Source organism: Pelodiscus sinensis, chromosome 3, assembly GCF_052426305.1.
Source record: "Pelodiscus sinensis isolate ZL-2025 chromosome 3, ASM5242630v1, whole genome shotgun sequence".
In the NCBI taxonomy this organism is placed as follows: Eukaryota; Metazoa; Chordata; order Testudines; family Trionychidae; genus Pelodiscus; species Pelodiscus sinensis.
The window spans coordinates 55,442,341-55,465,246 of record NC_143054.1 but is presented as its reverse complement, the minus strand read 5'-3'; the positions used below and the strand labels follow the sequence as shown (position 1 = coordinate 55,465,246).

At 41.6% G+C, this 22,906-nt stretch overlaps 1 protein-coding gene across 2 annotated transcripts in view; it reads right to left on the bottom strand.

Moving 5' to 3' along the window:
• KCNQ5 (potassium voltage-gated channel subfamily Q member 5) overlaps nt 1-17,413 on the bottom strand; it is a 451,764-nt gene extending 434,351 nt beyond the window's left edge. For both annotated transcript variants that reach the window (XM_006127213.5, XM_006127210.5), the window contains exon 1: nt 15,221-17,413. In XM_006127213.5, coding sequence (XP_006127275.3) covers nt 15,221-15,576 — 356 coding nt within the window. In that variant the 5' untranslated portion in view covers nt 15,577-17,413. The remainder of the gene's footprint in view (nt 1-15,220) is intronic.
• Nucleotides 17,414-22,906: the final 5,493 nt, after the last annotated feature.

The window sequence follows — 22,906 nt, the reverse complement described above, 5'->3', positions numbered from 1 at the left end:
ATGGACAGCTTTCAAACTAAACTGAAATATCAAAGTTGCTTGAAAAACTGAATTATTCACAATTGGTTTTAGATTAGGAACATATCCAGGTTTCCATGGAAATAATCATCTGTTTTATTATTCCATTTATGGATAAAATATGAAGTAAATTACTAGTAAGATATTTAGTGCCACAGTATTTTGGATACTCTATTCTCCTTTTGTAATAGTAAGTTTTATGATTGTTTTTCTTTAAAATACATTCTGCATTTGTAAGTTATTTTATTAATTGCTGACCTGCTGAAATAAAAATCTAAAAATACAGTCAAAGGTGTATTCTGTCACTTCTTGACTGCCTTTTTAAAAAATGTAGTGTACCTGAAGTTTATGTAGCACAAATGAAACTGAAATAGGTAGCAATGGATTTTTGCCAGCAGTGCGCTACTCAATCATGGTTTATTTTAAACTACTTTTGCATACACTCAGAACCCGCAGTAAATCCAAGAATAAAAAAATGCTTTATTATATCCGTAGAAGTTTAACTTGAGTTAGGACTTCAGTATTTAGCCCAATACCAAATTCCAGTAAATGTCCCTAAGATTTGGCCTGCTATTAATACACAGTAAATATCATTATGTCTAAAATATATTTACTACTAATATCTGAATCAAACATTAAATCATCCTTTTTCAGTTAAAATGTGATGCAGTAACCATAATAAATATACATGTGCATTAATTTACTTGTATTCTATATTATTTTCCATAGCTACGGTGAAGCTATTCCTCCTGCTCAGAAGCTGCTCACCTGTGAATATTAATGGTAAAAGACTAGTGTTTTGCCATTATGTTCTATTAATCCTTTTGTAGAATATTTCTTTCCTTTTGTAGAACATTTCTTTCTTTCTTTAAGTGCTAAAAGAAGGTGGCAGTGATTCAGTAGACAGCACATGTTCATTCCAGTACACTTGAACCTCTTTGATCTGGCAACCCTGGGAAACAAGGTACACCAGATTAAAGTTTTTGCCAGGCTAGGAAGGGTGCTACAGGGTCTGGGCATGAGGAGGTGGGGTACTTACTTGGCCCGAACTCCCTGCTGCCCCCCTGCCTCTATCGAAGTGATGGGGAAGAGCTGGGGGTAAGAGGAGCAGCAGAACACAGAGCCATTTCCTCTTCGCCATGCGTGTTGACAGATTAGGGATACCTGGAGTACGGAGGTTAAAGTGCATTAAACAGGGTCACATTCTTTTTCTGCAATGCTGAAATAGTTCAGTATTCATATAAACCTAAATATACTTGAATGCTGCAGACTTTATGAGGCCAAAATAATGCAAACTCCACTATCCTGACATTATTACAGCCTTTTAGGATATGACATATTGCAACAAGAGGTCTACTTTTATCATCTCTACTCTGAGATAGGGCATATTGTCTCTTTGGGGCCAAGGAAAGTACAAAGCTAGCATCATCAGGAAGCCCTGAAGTTCTAATCTAGGATTCTAGGAATGGAAACAATGGTTAACTGGCAGGGCACAGAAACAGAAGGGACTAATTAGTCTCTTAGATGTTCAGAATAGCAGTGGTTCTCAACCGGAGATTCAGGGCCCCCTGGGTTTCAAGAGGTTCCAGGGGGTCCACCATGCAGGGCATGGTAGGCATAAAAGGAAGAGGAAGCTTGTTGCTGGGGGTAGCTCTGCCAAGCAGCCATGGGCAGGGTTGCCAATTTTCTGGACCAGACACCATTCATAGCAATGACATCCGGTCGGGAAAGTGGCAGTCCTAAGTCATGTTAAAGGAAAGCAGATGTCCATACATGACTGCTAAAAACCTGAGGAGGGAATACAGACTTCATTTAAAGCCTGTTAAAAGGGACTGAAATATTTCTACGGGTTGTTCCTTCCTTAACTGTGACTATCTTGTCTGGATGTTCCTGGACCATAGATCCCAGGAAGAGGAAGGTCTGTATGTGTGTTCAGGGGCGGGGGGAGGAAGGATGGATGGCATGACAAGGAGCTCTAGGCTGGCCACAGTCGTGGACCTCCAGCTCCAGCCAGGGAGCTCTGACCCCAGTGGCAGCCAATGAGCTCTGGCCCAGTCCCTGGCTTCAGAGCTCTGGATGTATTCTGGATCCAGAGGCCTGGGAACTCCAGCCCCAGCCAGAGAGCTCTGGCCCCAGCCCTTCACCCCTGAGGCAAAGCTCTGGCCCCAGCTGCAGAGCCAGGCAGCTGTGGCACTCTAGCCATGGTGCTCTCCCCCCCCCCAATCACCACCCCAACAGTAGCAGAGCAGGGAGAGCCTTAGCTGGGCGGCAGCACAGTCACAAGAGGAGATACCTTCTCTGGTCCAGCAAATCCCTTCATTCGGGACCAGTCAGGTCCCAAGGGGGCTGGACCAGTGAGGTCTAACCTGTACTTCTCTTTCATAAAGGAAAAAGTTAGAGGTTTCTGATTGTTTCAAACACAGTAAGGGGGGGAGGGTCGAGACCTTAAAATTAGACAGGGTAGATCCACAAAAGAATTTTTATTTGTTCTTTAATTACCACAGTTCTTTCTGCTAAATGTCCAGACTCCCCCAGCTCCCTCATATTACTCCATAGTGCACTAAAATGGCAATGAAAACAATCGATCACAAAGTGAAAATAAAACAAATTGAATATGTAAAATATATTCTAAGTATTTTAACAAGCACAATTTAGTGGACATTGGATTGAAGAAATGGACCAATAGATTGAGCATGCTTCACTTACTAAAGCTTTTTGTTTATTTTATTGTTTCTTTATTTTGTAAGAATTTTCTTATATCTATCAGTTGGGAAAGTGGATAATATACAGCCTTTCCACTTATGGAGACCTGAGTTCCAAATTCATCTTAGGGCACAAGTTAAAAAAAAAAAAAACCTCTCTTCTTAGTCTATTTCTTACCACCACAGAACTATTATATAGCTTGGAAAATTGGCAGTCTGCTGCACAGAGGTCAAAGGCTTGAATCACAAAGTAGTAACTCAGATGATGCACCTTAGTAGTTCTGTAGGGGAAAATATTGCACAGGACCTAGTAATCTGTGGTTGGCTGTATACAGTTACTCACTCTCACTTGCATTAATGTGACAGTCACATAACTGAATATCTGACCATTCCTACTTTCTTTGAATGTAACCTCTCCTGCACCATGTCTTGAGCCAGGGGCAGATGATCATTTTGCGGGGCCCCCCTTTGCCACGGCGCATGCACGGGGCTTCTTGAAGCGCGGGGCCTGGGGCGGCTGTCCCGCTCACCCTGCCCTATATCCGCCCCTGCCTTGAGCCATTCGCTCTTGAGGTGGAATCAAGTGATTCTCCAGTTCTCAAACTGGACCCTGGTGCTAATCACAAATATCTCAGCAGGTCCGAGATTCAGCACCTGCAGATTATTTTCCTTCAAGAGTAATGACCAGTGGTATCCTCTGACAAAACAACCTTGTTAAATCAAAGTATTGTTTATTTATCACCAAAGCAAGAAAAATACCTTAAAATAACAGACTATATTGATAGCTAGCTTCCTTGAGGACTCCCATCCCCTGAAGTTTGGGAAAGGCCAAGGGTTTCCTTCAGACACTCCTCCAGTATCTGTGCCTGGTCCTTAGTAGTCTGTTCTCCGCAGGAATAGATAGCTGACAACCTCCCCCCTCCTCCTTAATCTGTAGGATCCCAGTGTTAGCTGGTCAGGTGACAGTTGCATTTAAAAGTCATTTTACCATGTATCCAGACAGCATTATCTTTTGGGTGCAGATCTTACAACCATCATTCATACATTTGTCTCTTCATGGTTAGATTACTATATGGGGCTACATCTTGAGACGGAGGAACTCATCCCCAAGTTGAAATAAGAATGAACTCCACCTTTACCTCTTACACACCTAAATGCAAAACTCAACACTGCATCTTAGCTCTTCCACAATAGCTCTCTCAAACACATCAGCATCCTCAAACATGATATATCTGTTAAGAAATTAAAAAAAAATAACTTTTTTTCCCTTCTGTTCGGGCTGGCAGGGAGATACTTGTGCACTTCTCATCTGTGGTGCTAAGATGTAACAGCGATTGGCGACTTTACAAAAATCTACAAAAATTAAAGGTAAGGTTCTAGAAGAATTTGGATTTGGAGTGGTAGTTCTGACTATGTGACCTAAGAAGGGCACTTACCAAACTATTCCACCTACCACATTACTGCATTAGCTAAGTATATAAATTGCCAACATTTTATTCTCTTGAACCAGGAAAGTATTTTTCCCCTTTTCTCTCATCAGCAGGGATGTGTTGATAATATAGGACATCAAATACAATTACAATAAAGTCATTACAAGTTACTGAAAGCCTTGAAATCCAGATTTTCATATCTTCATATTTTAACCAGGACAAAATAAAGGAATGTGCTGGATCAGGTACACAATGGATGCCAGAGAAAACAGGAGAATCTTGCCTAAATCAAAAAGATGAGCAGGTATAGAACTGACCTTCTTTCTAATTGGATGAAAAGCATGATTCAGTGGTTAATTTTACACCACACAAGCTTTAAAAAAAAAAGGCTAATTGTCTTGTGATTACTCTTCATAGAGCATTAGGTTGTGTCTACATTGGCATGATCTTGCGCAAAAACTTGCTGCCTGTCTATACTGGCCGCGAGTTCTTGCACAAGAAAACTGACGTTATAATGTATGAAATCAGTGCTTCTTGCACAAGATCTCTGATGCTCCCACTCAGGAATAAGCCCTCTTGTGCAACTGTTCTTGCACAAGAGGTCAGTGTAGACAAGAAACATGAATTACTTGCGCAAGAAAGCCCTATGGTTAAAATGGCCATCAGAGCTTTCTTGCGCAAGAAAGCGTCTACACTGGCATGGATGCTCTTGCACGAAAGCACATCTCTTGCGTAAAAGCACATGCTAGTGTAGACGCTCTCTTCTGGAAAAGTTTTTGCACAAGAACTCTTCCACAAAAGAGCTTTTATGCAAGATCATGCCAGTGTAGACGTAGCCTTAGTGTGTAAACTCAGAACAAAACAACTAACTTAATCAGAAGCTGCAAGTTCTAAGCACCTCTGTAAAGAATATCATCATTCAGGAAAGCATTTAGGCATCATGCTGAAATCCATTCTTAGGCAAGAAAGAACCTACAGATGTGCTTACATCCTAGGAGGGGTGGGGAAATATGAATTTGTACCAAGTTTGAAAATATTGACCATACTGTACTCAGGCAGTTAGTGCCTGCAAATAGTCTACTGCTTATCAGAAAGTTGAGAAAATTGCTTGGCCATTTAGATAACCTGTAGAAAACCCTTGGACTATGAATTACTGCCATTATAGGAGTTAAGAAGTTTGTTCTGACCTTAGCTTTGTGAGTCTCAGAGGGGTAGCTGTGTTAGTCTGTAACTATAAAACTTAAAGCACAACAAATAGTTCTGAAGCACCTTAGAGACTAACAAAAAGTGGATCATGAGCTTTTGTGGGCATAATCCACTTCTTCAGATGAATGGAGTAAGAGGTCCAGGGGTAAGTAAGATTAATGAAGTAAGGGGTACACCCCTATGTCATTACCTTACAGACACTAACCTTCCCCCCTCACCCCACTCTGTTCTAAAATTTGATTTGCCAGTTTCACATGTGTTCATTTTTTTGAGTGTATCACTTTGGTATACATGGTCGTGCCGATTTTCTTCCACATATTGAGCTGAGGAAGTGGGTCTGGCCCAAGAAAGTTCATCACCTAATAAACCATCTTGTTAGTCTTTAAAGTGCTACATAGTTCTGTCTTTTGTTGTGACTTAAGAAAGGCAATTCAGCACCTTACTAAATTGTAGTGGTAACCCTATAGACAATCTATATCAGTTGTCAAATAGGTTATCTAGATGGACATTAATACTCAAGAATATAACATGGCAAAAAATCAGTTTGTTGCTTATTTCAGTCATCTTCATGAGAGAAAGATTTCCCTTTGGAAAAGCAGATGTGATACTGTAAGAGATGTGTGTCTTGTTTAGAAAAATTTGATTCAAACTAGGTGTACTGTATTCACATAGCATGGTTTTACTATTAGATAATATTGTGTTTTTTAAAGCTCAGCTCTCTTGCTTACATACAACAGGTTCAGTTCTCTCCACGTTAGTGACAAAACTTCCTTGATTTCAGTGGAGCAGAATCAGGCCTCAAACCTCCACTAATGCAAATATGAACCTGAATCAATCATGGCATGATTAAACTTTAGGCATCTAGTGCATCTCCCTGCTTAGTAAGGAGTCATTAAAACATAGCAAGATACCACATATTATGCACCAATAGCTAATACATTAAATTTTATTGTGACACTTTGGAAGCTTACATTACATAAAAGGAAATTATTCTGCTTATTTTCAATGTGTGGCTTTATATAAAAACAAGATAATTTCTTATTAAAGTAAGTAATTTATACTAGAAAATAGTAATCATGATCAATATTATAGCAAATACCAAATGCAGTAATGATTGAGTATTAAACATAAAATGTGACCAATTTGATTAATGTTACATATAATTCATCTGGAATTACTATTGGAAAAACAGTACTCATTATACAGGCAGTCCCCGGGTTACATGGATCCGACTTGCATCGGATCCCTACTTACAAACGGGGTGAGGCAACCCCGCACTAGTTGCTTCCCCCCAGCAGACCAGGGAGACGCGAAGCTAGCGCCCCCCCCCAGCAGACCAGGGAGACGCAGAGCGGCTTCCCTCAGCAGACACCTCAGCTTGAGAATAAAGGACTGAGGGAAGTGAGGTGTGGGAGAATAAAACTGAGCTCTGGAGAAATGTTTGGCTAGAGTTTCCCCTACAATATGTACCAGTTCCGACTTACATACAAATTCAACTTAAGAACAAACCTACAGTCCCTATCTTGTACGTAACCCGGGGACTGTCTGTACTTAATTCAGATCCAACACAACAGCGGTAATTTAAAGTTGATGCATATTAATAATTTAGTCACATTTTCCCATTGTTATGTTGAAGGTACACCAACTGATAATCATGTTCAAACAGATAATTTAAGTTTCCAGTGTATCCTATTTAAAAAATCATTTTAACTCACTAAGAATTACAGAACTAATCAGCTAAAATGTGTTACATGAATGCTGTTCCATAAGAAAGCCCAAACCTCTCTAGCCACGGTTACTCCTTCTCTAAGTTATAAACAGCATGCCATTCTAAACTAGACATTCATGACTGTTCTTGCTGATAGATGGTATCTTTTATTCCACCTAGCCTTTTAACCAAATACTGAATTTGAAATGTTAGTTATTATTGAGCTTTTTTTGATATAACAGACCCCATCTGGGTGGTAGGGGTGTCACTGTCCAATTGCCAATCAGCCATTGGCAGAGAAATTTTAAAAACTCCAAATACTCTCAAACTGGGAGACAAAAAGAGAGCACATCATGCTCACAAATCACATATTAAGAGAAATGGGTCCAAGATTAACCAGAGGAAAATGGAGATGGGACCCTTTGCAACATAATCCCAATGTAGACTTTCCCAGAGTGGAGGAAGGACTCCTTATAGGAAAATTAAGATGATCCCTGACCCACTTCTCAGTAAATGGAGATGGGAGACCCACAGTACTTCCAGGCATTAGCTTCACTTTAGAAATCAGTTCTGAACAATGGCCAGAACTATCTCTTCTCCTGGGGTCATGCAGGGTTCCTTCAGACTCTACACTCCTATCTGGAAACAAACAGGATGTAGCTCATCTGCAGAGTCTTTTCAGTCCAGGACTCCGACAGTAACTCTTTCCTGGGGAATGTTTTTTGTTCTTCTTTTCCCACAGGGTGGGGAGCAGTTCTGCTTTTTGTGGCAGCTCTATGTTTCCCCTGGATTGATCATCTACTATGGAGCCAGCATCTGAAGCCTTATGGAGTCTGCATGGCTCATAAATCTGAATATAACATGTGGGATCAGGTCCATTGTAACCTAGATCAGGCCCAAATAGATTGAAATGTTAGTAAGTACAAGTCACTTGTATTAATTCTCCAGATATGTAAGTAATATATATGTCGTCACATAACATCTTGAAAATTCCATAGCACCTCAGTACCTCTCCAGCAAAATGCTGCCCACGGAACACCATAGGGAAAAGGCACAATGAAGCATTGTTGTCTGCTCCCTATCTTCCACTATCATAGGTAATAAACTATATCAGAGGCTGTTTGTAATTATTATGGTATTATTGTTGGTGTGCCACTGCCCAAGTGAGATGAATATTTAACATATAATTACACTGTACATTCTACTACTGAAAAATGTGCCCAGGTATGTGCCTTCATGCTTATGTATAGCTTGCCCGCAGCACACTATATCCACAGCATATATATGCTGCAATGCTGCTATCTTTTTATTGTTATATAGAAAAAAAAACCCTTCTGTCCTGTATTTAGCCAAAAGTTCATTATTTCCCTCCTCAGGTCCCAACACAATTGAATTTTGTATATATTTGCATTGCTTTACAAATGCCGACTCTGACCCTGAAAGTGGAATGGAACAAGCAGAGCCCTGTACCTGACCACAACCCTAGGGCCCCAGGAGATTGCCACATAGAATTCATTGTATGCACTGAATCACAGACAAGATAGACTTCCAACATCAACTGCTTATTGCTAATACAAGAACATCTGTAACACTTAACTGTGGTGTTGCCTTATGTTAATCCAAACACTATCCCTCCCTAAAGCCTTCAAATTTAAAAAAAAAAAAGAAAATGAGAATGCCAAGTAAAACAGGAATGAGGAGAAAAACAGAAATAAAATACTACTTATCATATTTTGACTAGTTCATCAGAGAAATAATACAGACAAAGAGTTGTAGAAGCACATAATGTCTAATTCTAAAATAATATTAGGCCATACATGTCATCAATGAATAATCAGATTGAGGAGTTCTGCCTAAATATCAATGGCATATTTGACAAACACCACTAGCTCAGATACCCAATAAACATCTGAGAAAAATATTGAATTGACAGACATGTTTGGAAAAAAAAATTGGGAAGAACAGAATTCCTGATTAAATCATCATTGTTGTCTGTTAAATTTCCTACGTAATTTGACGGCCTTTTGCTTTGATGCATAAAAGACATACACCCCCAAAGTCTAGCCTCTTGCCCAACCCAAATCAAAATAAGTACTTTCATACCTGCCATATTATGTTAATAAGAAATGCAAGATTTTCACATCAATAGATAAACAATGTGTTAAATTAGAAAACATATACAAATAATTGATTCAATTCAGGGTATGATGCAAAAGGGAAATGCTTTTTCCCCCTACATCTCTAACTCCATCTGCTCATCAGGACAACTGAAACACACTTCTGAAATTCATAGACATTATGAAAAGACTTCCAAATATTTCTGATAAAGACATTCAGACATGTAATCCATATATATAAATAAATATAGGGGATGTTTCCTAAAGGCACAAATGACATTTAGACCCTCTTATTTACTCTCAGTGTGAATTAGGGGCTTTTGAAAATCTCCCCCACAATAACTTCATCTGTTTGATTATATTTATTGTTACTGATAATCATGAAATCAGTACTCAATAGTCACTTTGACAAAAACAGGTAAACAATGTGTTTGGAAGACAATTCTGAGCAATACTCAGCCTGAATGTGGGAAGCAGCGTTCTTCCACGCAAACAATAGCTCCCTGTATTTCTAAACAAGCTCATGAAAAAAAAAAGATTAAGCACTTTTGAAAAGTTAAAGTACGTTTAATGTATTTGCATGTTAAATATTAGCACGTACACACATGACTATGTGGCACGAAATGAAGGTTATACCAGCATGAGTTTATGAGGTCTGCCACCCTTGTTATTCACAGTTGGTACTGGACATTCCGATTATTTCTAAACCTTTAAGAGATGAAGATTGTGCCATTTAAAAGGCTATTTTCCCCTAGATTTACAATACAGGATTTAGATTTTACCTAAGAGCTCTGTGTCATGAAATACTAATAAAATCCAGTAAGGCTATACTTAAGCAAAGAAACATGCAATTTGTAGGTCTGATCTTGCAAACACTTACTACTCAGTATAATCCTATCTGTCCAATAATAAGCATTGAATCCAGTAGCAGAAGGTTGCAGGATGGTGCCCTAAGTAAAATTTGTTTTAAAAATCTAGAAATGAAACAATTAACAGAAGTCATGTACTACCATTTGAACCTTCCTTAACCAGAATTCTCTAGTCTGGCTACATCCCTGGTGCAGCAGGACCAGTGGTGTTCCTGGACCAGAAAGCCCAAATATAGGGAGGGTCAGGCTGTGGGGCAGGAGTATGGTGGGGTGAGGGGGCATGACTTATCTGGAAGCCCCATGAGGGGGAAGCAGAGGGGTGGGCAGCACAACTGAGAGTTCTGCCCCCCGTAGCCAGGAGGTAGCAGGGGTTGGCAGCGGCCACGGAGTTCCAGCTCTAGCTGCAGAGCTCCAGACTTGGCCGCAGCTGCAGAGCTCCAGCCTAGGGAGGCATGGTCGGACAGGCAGCAGCAGTGCTGGACTGGAGTCCTAGCAAGTGGCAGCAGTTCAGCAGGGGACATGTTGGGAGGGACCTTCCCTGGTCTAGCAAATTCCCTCGTCCCAAGGGTGCCAGACAAGTAAGGTCCAATCTGTATATATTTGAGAGTATGTGTGTGTTTGCATTCAAGAACTTCTCCTAAATCGTAGAATAGTGATAGAAATGTAGCCGTGTTAGTCTGGTGTAGCTGAAACAAAAAACAGGACTATGTAGCACTATAAAGTGCTACATAGTCCTGTTTTTTGTTCCTCCTAAATCATAAGAGCTAGGACCACCAAATTTGCTATGCAGCTTCCTCTTATCATAACTTAAAGAAAGGTCAGGGTTTGGTTGTGCCAGGACAATATGATGTGCCTGGAATTCAATTGTTTCTAATCAAATGGAAAGGGAGAGGTCTGCTAGCAGCAACAGTTGAAATCCGTTGAATGATCACAGGGGGCTGCCGCACTAGGAACAGAGTGGCTGGGAGCCCTACCTGGTGGTCCCTGCCATTTCTAACTCTGGGGCAGCAGGAACCGAACCGCCCAGCTCTCTGTCCCTAGTCAGCCCTAGGGAGTCACCCCTTCCCCCCCCAACCTGATCTCCTACCTTGAGTACCCTCAAACACTCAACCTCCTCCCCTGACACATGCACCTCCCCACATTTCTGCCCTGAGCACCCCCGCCCTGACTCCTGCATCCCCTATTCCAAGCCACCCCAAACTTCCCAACCTCCTCCCCCTGACTCCTGCACCAACCACCCCCTGCCCTGAGCCCTCACAGGGACCTGAGCAATGCCAGGTAAATCCTCTAGTTAGTTTCTAAAATGTAACTTACTAGAGTATATACATCAATGATCCTCAATGGCTAGCTCCCCTTATTCCTTTATTTGAAATGACAAGGAGGAAAAACTTAACTATATTACAGACTAAACCTTGGTCTAAAGTTCTGTAATGGAGCTCTCATGAAGTTTCGCATATAGGACTGGTTCCTGGTTAGCTAATGCCACTTACTAATAATGCCCCTCCAAAGGTACCAAACTTCTAATTCTAAAAATTAAGGGAACTGAAAATATGGGAAAAAATAAAATTTATGGTTATGCCATCTTGCAGATCAAAGATTTTTACATCTAGAGTTATACTCTCCTTAAAATAAGGTTTAACAATATATATCCTCTAACTAGAACAGCAATATAGACTGCACATGTATATTAATGATCAAAAAAGCATCTCAACAAATTAATTTCAAAATTCATTTTAAACATTACAGTTTCTGTGCAGAAAACTTGCCAAGATGAAGTTATGTTCGTTATGTGACTGTTGCATATGAATTTATGGTGAGATGGTTGCAAAAGATGCATCTGAAACACTGAATTATGTATATTCTTTTAATCTCAATATATATGTAAAATTATAATTTATACATAAAAACTGAACTGAAGTTGATGAGCTGTTCACCAAATTTTCACCCAATGGAGCTTCAAATGGCCAAAAACCCAATTAAAATGGGAGCTATAATAGAAACACTGATAAACTAGTAATACTGCTAGGTGCTTCTATACTACAATAGTGTTTCGAAGCTGCTTCATACAGCTTTGATCAAATAAAAAGATACTATATTGGCATTTTCAGTTGCCAACATTGCCATTTGCAATTAAAAACTAGAATTGGCTCTCATTCTATGCAGGCAATTATCTAAAGGCATCTGGCAATCTTCCTTGTTTACAGTGTTGCTGTGTCATGACTTCATTGTTTTGGAAATGTATTTTTGTGTAGGTTTAATACTGTCAACTTTATTTTAATTGTGGAACTTATTTAACAATTATCATTATGCTCTCAAATTATACGGAGTACCACCAAAGTATGATTTCTTGGCATTTACATGACAACTGCAATAAGAAGTGTCCTAATAAGTATTTAAGTGATTTTCAGAGTACTGAAAAAGAATTGTCTATGCCAGAATATGATTTAGTGTAAAAGAGTCCCATTAAAACATATATAGCAAAGTGTACCTGATAAGTAACTAAGAATAAAGAAAGTTCAATACATAAAAATAGATTTTTATAACGAACTATTTAGAGAGTAATAAATAGATCTACTTAGCTGACCACAATCTTTCACTAAATTAAATGTAATTTCTCACCTGTTTCTGGGTGGGGGGTGGTTTTTTTTTTTTTTTTTTGGTCTATAGCAGTTTTGGACTACTAAGTAAATCAATCCCTGAGGTAAATCATTAACCACAGTGCAGTGGTTTTTGGCAACATATTCTATATAACTATAAAAACTTATTATTAAAGTAGGATTTGGGGATTCCCATGCTGGTATGACACAAAGCATTATTTGATCATAAGTTATCAAAGACAGCTTTTAACAAATACTTGTTTTAGTACTAAAAGTGTTATAGTTTACATTTGCTCACTGTACATAATCATCTATTCAATGAAATAACTGAAATTAACATTCAAAGAATGTGTCTTGCCATCTGTTTCATACTCTGCATTATGATAGTTTTCTATTATTAAACAGTGACCCATGCTCATAGACAACTATATCAAAGATCAATTTTCTGTACTTTTACAAAAGTTCAATATTTTGAAGCCCCATTTCTTCAGCTGACATCCCTCAAATTTCATCTGATTTCTTAGAACTTTCCGGGATTAGGAATATGGTGTACTGCAATGACTTCTTGATAAACTCTGTCTTTAAACTGAATTATCTATGGTGTAGAGCCATGTATTATGGATGCATCTAGAAAGAGGACTAATACCGAACTAACTTGTTTTGGAAACCCTGGGAGATAGTTTAAAGTGGTTGCTTAAGTTATGGTGTTAAACCTCAGATAAGCATCACCCTGTCTTAAGGAGCCAGTTCAAAATATACTTTAATTCTGTTTGAATCTCTCTTTGAAGGATAATACCTATAACCACAGGAAAATATTAGTCACATCCTCCACTAACCTAATGAACACTGTGCACACATCCAAAACTTGCTAATACAAGGTGCATAAGGAACTTTTATTAACATCCAATGGATGAGATAAATCAAAATTGTATAACAAGCTAACAGTTTAAAGTGCTTTCTAAATGATGCCTAACTATAACAGAAATAGTAAGGAACTTCTTAGCAGTCTCAAATTAATATATCATGATTATTACTAATAGGATGAATTCCAAATACCTAACCATTGAACATTTTAATAAAAACATTACAGTAACACTATGTCCACTGTGCTGCTAACTGTATGAATGCTAAATAAGTTCGTAACAACCAAAACTATTACTTATAATACCTAATGAATTCATAATGATGGGAATACCACACTGCACGATACAAATGAGGGGCAATAATAATTAAACTAAGAACGCAAACCTTGGATATTTAAGTACACTGGTAATATTAAAAGCATTTGACTAGAGATCCTGGTTCATACAGAGCTCATGAACTCTCTCTGCAGCCTGGCCTTTTACAAAAGACATTTGACTAGAGAGCCTGGTTCATGAAGAGCTCATGAACTCTCTCTGCAGCCTGGCATTTTGCAAAAGCCCCACTGTCTTTTTAAAAATTATTTCAGGCAAGAATGTCAATTCCCAAGCGACAGATACAACCACATATGAGAGCAGATGCTCGGTACTTCCTGCCTCTGTCCTGATCAACCACCTACAAACATACGTTTTCAGACCAGGCTGAAAACGGTTGAAAGGCTGTGGACCAACACACTGGCCTCTTTCCTTCCAGTAACTGTTTTTTATTTAGCTTCTGGGCACAAGCACGTATAAACGTGTCTAAAAATAACCAACGAGACAAAACTGTAGTAAGCGCCTAGCTGCACGAACGAATGGTGGGAAAACAGTAAAACCCCTAAGCCAGGGGAAGGCTGTACAGGCCCGAAAGAGAAAGTAACTACTGTATTTGGTTCCAATCAGCTAGTTTGTCGCTGAGCATTTTCAGGGCCGCTCGGGGGAAAAGGGGGGCAAGTGGGGCAATTTGCCCCGCCCCCACGAGAAAGTCTGAGGTCTGAGACAGGGAGTGCCAGGATGGGGCCCCCGAAATTGCTTTGCCCCAGGACCCCTGAATCCTCTGGGCGGCCCTGGGCATTTTCCGTTGGATGCTCAGGTCTAGTCCCTCTTTTCCCTGCTTCACACCTCGCCACGAGCGAGCCCAGCCCAGCCACTATTCGCCTGGGCGAGTGACAAAGAGCAGCCCTGCACCAGCGCAGTCCCTTGCAGAGAAGACTGGCGGGGAGGTCCCTCGGGACCGCCGACACGTGGGTTTTCCCCGAGGGAGGGCCAAGCGCTTCCTCAGCACAGTCGGCTCCCAGGGCAGTGGCTCCCTTTGCTACTCGCGGGGGGCGAGGGAGCTACAGCCTGCACTGAGCACCCGAAACGCTGACGTTTGTGAGTCACTTTTTGGCGGTTTTCTGGGACGCTCCCCTTCCTCTCTCCCGCCCTCGGCTGGGGGCTGCCACTGGCCTGCCGGCAAACCCCGCGCTCCGCATGGACTTTCCCCGGGAGAAGCGCTGCAGGCGGTAAAGCACAACTCTGCTCTGCCCTCCCCTCCCCTCCCGCGCTCGGGAGATGCTCCAGGAGTCAGGGCGGGGCCGCGTCACAATTCGCGCCGCCTCGCCTGGCGCAGCGGGCGCCTGGCTCCCGGCCGGCGGGGACAGGTGCGGCTGCAGGCGGGGGAGACGTACTCACACGAACGCGTGGTAGATGAACGCCCAGCCGCGGGGCCGCTCCAGCACGTTGTACAGATAGTTTTGCAGCCTCCGGTACTTGGCGTTCCGCCGACAGCTCTGGCTGCTGTTGTACGACAGCGGCTTCCCCAGCAGGCTCATCCGGGCTCCCCCTTGCTTCCCCCGCCGGGGCTCCCGCGAGCCACCGATGGCGCTGCCGGTGCCCAGCAGGAGCAAGCCGTCCCCCCTCGGGGCCGAGTTCATGAGCACCCTGCCGCGGCCGGATTCCACATCCTTCATGCCGCTCCCCGGGCGGCTGCTCTTCATCCAGAGCCCGGCGGAGCCGCCCTCCTCTCCTCCGCTGTGCTTGCGGGGCATGGCATCACCACAGGCGCGAAGAGCGGGGCAAGAGCAGCACCGGAACTGGGTGCGGGTAGCAGCCGTCAGATCAGCTTCCCCGGGTGCGGGCGGGAAGCGGCCCACAGAGCTGGGGAGAAAGGGGCACAGTGTCCAACCGAGTCCCTCGGCGGAGAGAAGCAAAGCGGAGTGGGATAGGGGGAGCTGCGTGGGCCACTTTGATCGAGCAGGGTCCTTTCTCCCTCGGTGCTACTGGCGGGGAAGAAGCCCCGTTGTCCCCATACACACTACTTAGCCCCTGGAATCCACAAGCAGAGAGAGGGACTCCTAAGCAGCCCCCCCTAGGCTGGCACCTTCCCCTAAAAGGCGGGATGGCTCCCTTTGCCCCTCGGGTCTTCTTTTAAAGAAGTTCCAAATAATATGGTCTCAGCAGCCCAGCTAGCTCCGTGGGTAATCGGGCGAGCCGATGAGCTCCAGCAGTAAAAGGGAAACGACCGTGGCAGAAGCTCTCTCAGCTATTTGGATGTATGGCGTGCGAAATAAAAGTAAAACTAGGGCAGCTTGAGGGGGGAAATTAACACAGAAGGGTCCTGCCCTTGGTTTAGCCGGTACATTTTGCTCTCATAGACCCCCTCAGTCGAACCAAAAAGCTGTTGCTCTAATTCCAAATGCAGGAGGGTAATTGTACATCCTTTGAATAAAAAAGGCTCCAATGTGTGTCCACTGTCAAACGGCAAGCACCACCATGCCCGGACAATGACAGTAGTGCTGAAAACATCTGACAACACGCAACTCCTGGAGGTTATACAGATTGTCGGGTAATTTCCATTTAAGTCGAAGGAAGTAATAAAACAGTCACTAGCAGCAGCAACTCCTTAGAGACTATGGGGGAAGAAGTGTCAGCTGGAGCAGCCCCACTGTGTAGGTAGCCCCAGCTTTCCCTTCCTCTGCCCAATTGCATATAGATTTATACAGTAAACATCTGCACAAACAGGACTATGTAACAGATCTGAAGTCTCACGCACTCCCCCACCTCGCAGACGCTAATAAACTGCATTAGCGGTTCCTCCTTGATTGAGGCGTGGGGTATGAACGAATAGGAAAGAGAGCAAATCCAAACCCGAAGGGAAAGAAAGTCCTTCTCTCTCGTGCTTGCAAACTCCCGGCAAGTGCCAGGGCTTCACATCGCACAGATAGGATGGCCAGTGAGCGAAGGCATTGATGGGCGGCGCTTGGTATCCGAGCTGAGCAGCAGAAAACAAAACGCCCCTTGCTGAGGGTGGGCGTTTGGCTCCTTGTCTCTCCCCCGCGTATTAAGGTGAATGTGCAGAAAACCACACCCGCAGTTACCCCGCATCAGCCCCCACTCCTCCTCTAAGGCGCGCGCACCCACACACAGAAGGAAGCAGGCGGCTGCTCCGGGAGCTGCCCAGGCAGGATTTATCTGATTATTATTTATTGGCTGCACTCGGCTCCAGCGCCCGCGGCTCCCTCCTTAGCTGTCCCTTGCTGGAGCGCCTCTCGCCCAAACACACCCACGGCTTCTCGCGAAGCAATGTGCGCTCGCCAGGCGCCCACGTGACTCTTCGCTCAACTCCACCGCCACCCACACTCGCACGCCGGCCGGCTGGCGGGAGAGTCGCTCAGGAGGTTACCGCCTGTCACAAATCTCCTGGAGGCAGAAAAGTGGCGGACCCGCACGCTGAGACACGCCAGGAGTTGTCATCCTAACAGCAAGCCAGATCAGGGTTGATTTGCGAAAGCCCCACCGTAACGCTTAGCTTGTTTAAAAATGTCTCTTTAAAGCACATGTATCGCTTGCTGTAGTAAACCAGAAGACATTACTCACTTCCTCTGAACCCGAGCTGCTGCTGCTTTGCATGCTGCAGCTAAAACACATCATCGTATTCATTTCCTAAAGTCAACTGATCGCTGCCCGCCCTCCACACACGCAGGCTGTTGCGAAAATATATTGTTCCCAAAAGGGCACAGTGATACGTGCCTTAAGAATGGGCACAGAATATGGAGAGAGCAGAAAGCCTGCTTAGGTCTAAAGAGAGCCTCTGGTTTACAGTGCTTAGCCCCCGTTAGGGTTTAGTTAATTCTCAAGCCTGCTCAAATCCTTAATCATTGAGGTTGTGAGGCTGTTCCGTTAACACTCTATTAAGAGAAATAGTAACAAAACTAAATATATCATCCCCCTACACGTGATAAATTAATAAATGTTAAACCAAGCATCTCCTGAAAGCAAGCTCTCAAGTCTAATTTGTTTAGGCTGATTTTCAAATATGCTTCCACTCGTTTTAATTAAGTTGGGAACGCTAAAATTAGGCCCATATGGACTTGTTCCACGGTATGTGCATGTGGTAACAATAAACTAATATCAAAATTATTACAGGATCATTAAGGAGGATTTCTCCTGCAGACTCGACCTAATCAAGACGTCTGTTAAAAGATCTTAGTTATGACCAACTTCCTTGAATGTTACCTTACTTTTCCAAACACATTCAGCTGAATGAGAAAGTCCAGTATACTAAATAATCATTTCACAGGTGCAGGATAAAATAAGAAGATGGACAGAGTAGTTGTGCTTTGTACCATCATGTTAATTATAAAGCATGTGGGGCATGATTACCTCTCCAGTAGGTGTGGTGGTAGTATGGGGAGAGATAAGGCTAATTTAGTAATAGGAAAAACTAATTCTTATTGAGATAATGCAAAACTTATGCTATAACAATCAGCAAAATTACCACATTCTGCTGTGTTAAGAACACAGTTGTTTTCAGTTGATCAAATCTTTCAAAGAAAATCAAAATGTAAGGTCTAGGTTTAAAGTTTGAGAGGGTAAAGGGGGTCAATTGTTTAGAAGATTACATGAATGAATTAGAAGATTACAGCAAAATGGGTGCTCAACATAATTGAATTATGAGAAATTTAAGATTAAAGTTAAGAACAGGTAACTAACAAATTTTAGTTAGTGTTACAAAATGTCCCCAAAGCTCTTTAATCAGAGAGTTTGATCTGCTTCATTTCTTCACTGGATTTCCTCTTGTAAGCAAACAGGAACTTTAAAAAGTAAAAGTGTGACATAGTAGAAACACAGACCTCCAGAGGGGAGCGGAAATGGCATATGTAGAAACACACATTAAAATGTTTGTGCAACATATTTATTGTAAGTTAATTTATATTTATTTTTTTTCCAAAACTCATCATTACTACATTCTACTGGAATTGTAAATTAAATTGAGTTTAGTAAGATGTCTCTCTGCTAGTTATTTGCATTCCTCCTTTGAACTGATGCAAGTGTTTTTAAGTCAATATCTCATTTTCCTCTTTCCATCCCCTTTGTGCCCATTTAACAATAGATATATGAAGTTAGAGTTAAGTTACTAAAGACTTGATCCTTATGCATAACTTCATACATGTTACAAGTCTCATTGTTTCACAGTAGTAAAGTGTTGGCAGGGCTGATCCCCAAATTCTAGAAAGAGATATCATTATATCTCTGCAGGAATAGGGGGTGGGAATTAGAGCTGTGACTACACTACAGAGTTTTTTGGAAAAATGGCCATTTTCCCAAAAAAGTCATGTCCACACTGCAACTGCATTTTTTTGACAAAAAATTGAAAGAACAGAGGGTTTTTTTCCGACATTGGTAAACCTCTTTCTATGAGGAAGAAGCCTTTTTCCAAAAGAGCTCTTTCAGAAAAAGCTGTGTGTGGACGGGGAAGACTGAGTTCTTTGGAAAAAAGAGGAAAAAGGAAAAAGGAAAAAGCACAGGTGCCCTGGTGCCATTCTGTCCATAGTAATCACAGTTTAAATGTGAGAGAGCATTCATTCAGTGTGGACGCTATCTTTCGAAAAATCAGATAGCTTTTTCAATGCGCTTTTGCTGTGTGGATGGTCTCTTTCGGAAGAATTTTTTTAGGAAGATCTCTTCAGAAAAGCTTCTTCTGAAAGAAGCCTGCAGTCTAGACATAGCCTGAGTATCATAGACAATCAAAGGAATAATACTGTAATCCACAAAGCGTAAATTAGACAGCTAAGCTCCTATATAATGAATGGGGAAAGATAAGTGCCTTAGGTCAGTGGTCACCAATGAGTAGATCTTGCAGCCTCTGACAGGTGATCCTGACTGGCTTGGCCAGGAAGCTATCAAGCACTGGCACTTCCGTGGCCCCTCCATCCACTCTCATGCTGCCCTCTGCCATGGAGCTGCCCCCCTGGGAGCCTATTGCTTGGTGTGGAAGGGAGGGGGAGCTATCTCAGTTAAACAGTGTCTAGCCAGAATCTGCTTCCCTCACCCCTGTCCCAGGGGGACTCCCACAGAGTACTCTGGCTCCAGTTTGCCATTCCAGCCAAGGGGAGCCATAGGAAGCTTCTGCAAACCGGAATCAACGGGAGCCACAAGGCTCTGCAGCTGCAGAGCCTTTACATAAACAAACTGGGGCTGCCCATTAGCAGCTTTCTCAAAGTGGACTTTAAACCAACATTTGAGAAACACTGCCTTATACAGATAATGGGTGTATAGATGCCCATAGTGAGGCTGCAGCCACAGGCACCAACTTTCTAATGTTCCAGGGGCTGGCAAACCCCAAATCCCATCCCCACTGCATCTTTTCTTCCAAGGCTCCACCCCTGCTCTGCTTCTTCCTGCCCCTGATCCATCCTTCCCCTAAGCACACCTTGCCCACACTTTTCTTCCACACACTGCAAGCATGAACAGCTGAGCACCAGCACACAGGAAATGGGGGGAAGAAGAGATGCTGATCAGAGTGTGGGGGTTCTTGGTAGATGGTCAGCAACCACCATTTTTTCATGGGCCCCCCACATAGATCCCATTGCAGTTCTGTGTGCTTGAAGAGAGATTTTGAATGTGCTTATTTTTTTCTGTGGTTATTTGGATTGATTTAATTGGAACAACTTACAGTAGTAGCATTAAACATGTGCATAAATATTTTCAGGAACAGGGAGTAAGAGTGGGGGAAATAAAAGGTAACACTGTTAAAAAGCAGACACAAGGTCCTGTTGTTGATGAATTTTTTGAGAGTCAGTAGGAAATTTTGTAATAATTCTGTGCCCCCTAGTGGTACTAAAATTATATAAGAAATAGTTGTGAAACAGTAGTTTTATGGTGACAGCAAAAAGATAGACCAGTTATTCAAATGAAGTCACACACCAGTACAATAAGTCTGAAGCAGGCAAAATGCAGTATGGGTACTGATCTGAGTTGAATATTCTGTTTGGATTGTATGACAACAATGGTATTTTGCCAGTTTTTTTATTTGATCCAACAATGCTTTGAGAAAAATCATGTATGGTGAAACAACAAATGTTAATTAATTTGATTCTTCCTAATCTACGTGATGGACAATCTGGATATTCATGCTATAATATGGCTGCCTAATGATTAGACAGCAGTCAAATGCATACAAGTGTGCTCTGTTTGGCAAAAGACCTATATTATGTGCAAATCTTAATCTTAGCTTATGTAAGGCTGTTCAAAGGTAGAGTATAAAGTCCACCTCTGTACTCATGTAGTTCTTAATATGAGATGAGGGCCTACATTTTTAAACCAACAAATTCTCATGGTATTTTAGGCTCAAAATATATGGCTACTGCAATGATGAGGTGCATGCAGTTTGAGCATACAGAATTAGTCCATGAATTCTAACATTAGAAGTTACTTGAAATAACTTCTGAGAAGTCAAGAAATTTGGAATGAATGTTGGAGAACTGTGCTGCTCTGGAGAACCCATGGATTGTTTAAGTACATGCAGATGTTGTGATACCAACTCCCAGCATGAACATTTTGCATTCAAATATTAGTGCATTCTGGCCAGTATCGAATTTTATGCTCTAGTATAAATGTCTAAAGTATAACCTTTCAAAATTATAAACTTGTGTTTTAGTGACCACCTTGCATTATCCCAACTATGTACAGTAAACATTACATATTTTAATCTGTGGAAGGGTACAAATACACATCTACAATGTTTATAATACAAGGATCATATTACAGTAGACTTCCGATAATCCGGAACCTATGGGACCTAGATGGTGCTGGATTATCAGATATGCCGGAGTATCAGGAGGTACTATAAGATGGTTATGTATATACTGTATATAGTATATACTGTATATAAAGTGTTCTTAACCCTTTTTATTGTACATATTGTATACAGAATACTGTAATGTTTTAGTTTTTTTAACCCTTTTTTACCCTTTTCGCTCAGTTCAGCTGCTGCCGCTGTTACCTTGTGACTCATTTTTTGCCGAAGCTCACTCACTAGGCTCTTGCTGTTTTAATGCCGGACTATCAGGAGTGCAGGACTATTGGATGCCGGACTATTGGAGTTTTACTGTATATGGACTAGTTGTGTTTCCACTTACATGATGATATTAAGTGACTGAGAATAAAGGTATGTTAATTACAGTGAAACCTTTGTTATCCGGCACTCTGTTAACCAGAAAACTTTGCTAACCAGCATTGCTCCCAGCCGCAAAACTGTTACATCTTCAGGCGCACAGGCCTGGCTTGGTTTACCATGATTATCTTAATTTTTTATTTAAAAAATACTAATCATCTTTAACTCAAAATAGAAATATGAGACCAACTGCTGCACACTACAAAACTACCAATATTAAAAACTTGAGTTTTACTATTATTGTCCATTGGTTTTTCCTAGGTTGATGGGACCCGCATATAATGGGAAATTTTAGATAACCAGAACGCCCTAATTCCTGAGTGTACTGGATAACACAGGTTTTACTATATATAGCATATTGTATTAATTGGTATTTCTGGATTAAATAATTTGACTATTTTATCTGAATGTATCTCACTAGTGAAGAATTATCTCCTTTGTTCCAGTAGGATCTGCTTCCATAGGGATTTATACATACTGCATAAGAGAGATTCTTCACTGTCAACAATTTCAGGTACAAATATAATGTGTTAGAAGTTGAGGCAGTTATCTTTAATTTGAGAAAAGAGCGGTACGTGTTAAACTTAGATAAAAATTTTAACAATACCAAAAATGAGCTGATTACACAAGTAATTTAAATGATTAAACAAGTTAAATCCATTTATTCATGTTTGAATATTGTTGACATAGCAGAACTTTTAGAAATTTTCCCTACCCATTGCTTTCCTAGGGCACTCTGCCCACCAGTTGAATTGTCACCCAACACCTCTCCATCTCATCTGCGATGATGACCTGCCATCATTCCTTCCATCATAATGATCACAAAGAAATGTCATCTTTATGCCTAATATGAGCAAAGTACATTAGTTTGCACCTGTTGGTTTTTGACATCACAATGTGCTTTTTTCCAGTAATTTTTATAA